At 59.6% G+C, this 4,553-nt stretch overlaps 1 protein-coding gene across 1 annotated transcript in view; it reads right to left on the reverse strand.

Annotated features, from left to right (window-relative positions):
• Window positions 1-200: 200 nt before the first annotated feature.
• The window catches only part of ZNF687 (zinc finger protein 687), a 7,781-nt gene continuing 3,428 nt past the window's right edge, over window positions 201-4,553 (reverse strand). Inside the window, 7 exon segments of the mRNA XM_010020520.1 lie at window positions 201-659; window positions 1,198-1,339; window positions 1,734-1,846; window positions 2,148-2,444; window positions 2,678-2,840; window positions 3,338-3,514; window positions 3,665-3,843. Coding sequence (XP_010018822.1) covers window positions 201-659; window positions 1,198-1,339; window positions 1,734-1,846; window positions 2,148-2,444; window positions 2,678-2,840; window positions 3,338-3,514; window positions 3,665-3,843 — 1,530 coding nt within the window.

Below are 4,553 nucleotides of genomic sequence, written 5' to 3' on the forward strand. Positions count from 1 at the left end.
CCGAAAAAGGCGGCCCCGGGGGGCCAGGCACACGGCGCAAGCCAGGTTCTTCTCTCTTCACAGCTCCTTTATCCAACCCCACGTCAAAATGCTGCCCAGGAGCAGGAAGGGAGGGGGAGCCCAGGCAGGCCCCGGCAGCCCCTGTCACAAAGAGCTCTGTGCTGATTATATACACGTCTCGCTGTCCCGCTGCCAGGGCCCTAGTTCTCGGGGCTCGCGTTCTGCCTGGCCCGGATGAAGGCCATGCCGTGGGTGCGGAAATGGGTCTTGAGGTTGAGCTGACTGTCGAAGCAGCGGCCGCACAATTTGCAGGACAGGTTCCCATCGCCCGGCTGCGGGGCGCCCCTCTCCCGCGCGCGTCACAGCTCACCCGCTCCCTTCTTCTTCTTGTGGGTGATGAAGCGGTGGCGGTTGAGGGAGACCTGGGAGGTGAAGCAGAGCCCGCACTCCCGGCACTGGTGGGAGCTCTCGTCAGTCCGGTGCTGGGGGATGTGCTCCTGGAAGTCGGCGGAGCTGCTGGCCAGGTACCCGCACTTGCGGCACCGGAACGGGGCCTTGCGGTCACTCTTGGAGGTTTTGGAAGGGGGGGTGGTGCTGTCGGGCTCCTCACTGCACGAGTCGCCTTCATCCGAGGACAGCTTCCGCTTCCGACCGGACGCCTGTGGGAACGGGTCACACGAGCTTTAATGGGTGCCTGCTTCGAGCAGCTCCTGCTACAACCCAGCCTGCTCGGGGATGTCCCAAGGGACTCCTACAGGTATTTGCTTGGATGAAGGACAAAGGGGTCTTGGCCAGTTACCCCAGGCAAGAGGCTCCCACAGCAGCCTTGGACTTGCCTGTACCCCTCACACCAGGCGCCTTTGCCCCTTGCAGCCTGGGGCAGGTCCTCAGCAAGCTCAAAGCAAGATGGGATGTTCTGCCCTTCCTCCCCGCAGGCGCTGAGCCAGCCAAGTTCAGCCTCTGCCGTGCTGGCAGGGAGAGGCAGGAGCTAAGCTGTGCCCAGACGGGGCCCGCACCCACCCAGCAGGCACTGGGCCTCACAGTGGGAGGGAGCTGCTGGTCCCAAGCACTGCAGGACGTGTGGAGGCAAGCATAAACCAGGCTCAGGGCTCACAGTGATGCCTTCCACCCTGCCCAAAACCTCCACAAGGCCCCAGACCTCTGCAAACACCCCAAGAGACCACAGGGACCTTGTACCTGCATAGTGCCGGTCCCTATCCGGGCAATAACAACCTCCTGGCTCTTTGTCTGGTCAGTCACCTTGATCCCGTGTCGCACTTGGATGTGTTTCTCCAGGATGAGCCGGCTGCTGAAGGTCCTTTTGCCCTCTGTGCAGTACCTGCAGGGCCAGAGCAGGGAGGCAATGAAGTGATTGCTCTGCAGTGAGGAGCCAAGCCCCAGGCCTGCTCCAGCACGACTGTGCAGCCACCAAGCCCTGGCTCCCCTGGGAAAGCTGGTTGTGGCCTCCTGACCCCCAGCTCTAACCACGAACACACGAGCATTGCCTGAGAGGGTACAGAACCCCAGCGTCCTTCCTCCTCCTCTCCCTCCTGCTTCCCAGACACTTGCTCAACCCCCATCACGCTCCAACCATCTGTAGCTTTATCCTCCTGGTCCAGGGTTCAGCGGTTGCGACACCTCCCCAGCCCAGCTTGAGTGGGGAACACCAAAGTCACCCCTCTTAACCCAGACCCCTTTTCTCAGGCCAAGGCAGGAGGCGGCAGCGCAGGTACCGGCAGGGGTAGACGCGCTTGATCCCTTCGTGATTCACTCGCACGTGTCTCCGGAGGCTGGGAGCGGAGCAGAACGAGCGCTCGCAGAGGTGACACGGGAACTTCTTCACCGACTGCAAGAAACAAAGCAGCAGGTGGGTACAGCCCCGGAGCAGTGTTCCCACCGGAGAAGCCAGATGTGGGAGCTTGGTGCTGCCATTCCTTGCCCATCCCAACGCTGCACGTTTGGATAACAAGTATGTGGGTTTTGCTTTCACCAGGCAGGCAACATCCCTGCTCCCCAAAACTCAACCCTGACTTTGTCCCAGGGTAACCGCCAGACTGTGACAGGACACGTTCCCAGCCCAGCAAGGAACCTGGCATTCCCTGCCCACATTCCCAAGGGCTCAGCAAAGCCGGAGGCTTTCTCCTCACCTTGCCATGGTCCTTCTTCATGTGGGAGACGTACTCGTCACGCTCCGGGAACCAGGAGTGGCAGACGCCGCACGTCCACCCGCTGCCTTTGGACTTGTTGACCGTCTTGCGCTGGAAGCGGCTCCGCTTGGCCTTGCGCAGCTCCGGGGAGCTGGGGGGCTCGTCCTCCTCCGTGGAGGACGACGATGACTCCGAGATCTTGGACACGGGGGTTTCAACAGGCTCCTGCTTCGGAGTGAGCAGGATGGCCGCCTTCTTTGCCAGGTCTTCCTTGGGCTTCTGGGGCTGGTGAGTGTTCTGGAAAGCAGACAAAGGTCTCGGCAGCTGTTTGGGGTTGGGACTTTTTCCCCCCCCTGCCCACAACCAGGCCCCAGCCTGCACACACAGGCTCAAATCAGGCTTTGGGGGCCAAGGGAACCAGACGGCAGGGTCCTGCTGCATCACTGATGCACTTGGAGTCCTGACCCAGCCTCAGGTGCCCCTGGTGAAGGACAGTTCTCAAGTATTAGCTTCAAGGGGTTGTGCATTACCTTGAGGTGCTCCAGCATGGTGCGCTTCTGGGCGAAGAGCAGCGGGCAGTCCGGACACTTGAAGACACTGACCCGCTGGTTAAGCAGGTGCTGGTCGAAGTGGGAGGAGAGCAGGGGCTTGTGGGTGAAAACCGTGTCGCACATTGCACACTTGTAAATCATTCTGTTGGAGGAAAAACCACCACTGCTGGCACAGCCCAGGTTCGGAGCAAGAGAAGCAGGAGGGTTGGGAGCAGCCCTGGGTGCAGCCTGGCCCACACCGAGGGTTGGGAAGGTAAAAAGGAGACAGATGCAGCTCCCCATTCTGGTGCTGAGCTCTTCCCCAGTGTCCCACCCACTAAGGATGCTCCTATTACAACCACAGAATCATTTAGGTTACAAAAGACCTTTATGATCATCATATCCAACCACTAAGCCAGTACTGCCAGTAAACCCATGTCCCTGAGTGCCACATCTACACATCTTTTAAATGCTTCCAGGGATGGGGACTCAACCGCTTCCCTGGGAGGCCTGTTCCAGTGCTCAACAGCCCTTTTGGTGAAGACATTTTTCCTAATAGCCAATCTAAACGTCCCCTGGTGCAACTTGAGGGCAGCTCCTCTCGACCTACGGCTTGTTAGGAGTGATCTGTCGGGACATCAGCTCACGGGGAACACTTACTTGGACTGCTGGTTGCCAAAGCCGGGGTGCTGTGTGTAGACGTGAGCATGGGCGCTGGGGGCTGACTTGAACGCCATGGGGCAGATGGGGCACTTGTGGAACACCTCACAGTGGGAGGTCTGGATGTGGGACTTGATGGAGTTGACCCCCCCGAAGACCACAGCGCAGCTGGGGCACCTGGAGAGAGGAGGAGCCGTGCTGCAGAGCCTGGCACACACCAAGCGCTGACAGCAAAGAGAAACGGGAGCACCAGGGCCAACGCCTGCTCCCTGCCCAACACCAGGACTCGGGATGAGCCCTGCCCCCCGAGCAGGCCACGTGCCCTACCTGTACCCCACTCTGCGGGAGAAGTGCAGACAGGCCTCCTTCAGGTGCGCCTCGAAGTTCGCCAGCAGGAAGTTCCCCCCACACTCGGGGCAGACGTGGGGAGGTCGGTTCTTGTGTATCCGCTGATGGGCGTTGAAGCTGCAGCGATTGGACATGATCATGGGACACGTTGTACAAACCTGGGGGGAGAGGAGCATCGAGAGGTTCAGCCTGGCATTGTACCCACGGGTACAAAAGGGGGTGTTCCTGCACGTGGTTGGGGTAACAACCTGCAGCACCCAAAGCAGCCCCAAGCCCTGGGCTGCCGCAGAGAGAAGTGTCAGGACTCTGCAGGGCACGTTTTAGGAGATGCTCTGCTTGCACCAGCTTCCTGGGCACTTGTTGAGGGTGTTTCACAAGCCTGCTCCAGGCTTTTCATCACAGATGGGTCCCAGATACAAGGGACCCATTCAAGAGTCAGGCAGGGACCAGCCACTCAGCAAGGGAGTTTTACCGGAGGGAGCTGGGGTGTATTCAAACCAGCTGCCAAAACCATTTTGAAACTACTTTCAACTCTGCCCCAGGATACAGCCATGGGGATGTCCACGGGAGAAGCTGGCAAGGACTTGAGGAAATGGGCTTCCAGTAGGAGCTGCCCTGAAAGATGTGATAACCAGAGCAGAGGTGGGGCGAGGAAGGAGCACACAGGCTGTCCCTGTGCTCCCCTCGCTGCTGGTACGAGACCGGGGTCCAGAGCACTGCCAAGAGAGACCCAAAGATGAATTTGGCAGCAAAGCAGTAAGAAGGAACAAGAAACCAGAGAGGTAACAGCAGCTAAAGACAGGCTGAGGGATGGAGGAGGAACAGGAGGGCATGTCAGGAAGGGAAAAAGAATGGAAGGGGGGAGGGG

This window comes from Nestor notabilis, unplaced genomic scaffold (assembly GCF_000696875.1).
Source record: "Nestor notabilis isolate BGI_N333 unplaced genomic scaffold, ASM69687v1 scaffold17078, whole genome shotgun sequence".
Classification (NCBI taxonomy): Eukaryota; Metazoa; Chordata; class Aves; order Psittaciformes; family Psittacidae; genus Nestor; species Nestor notabilis.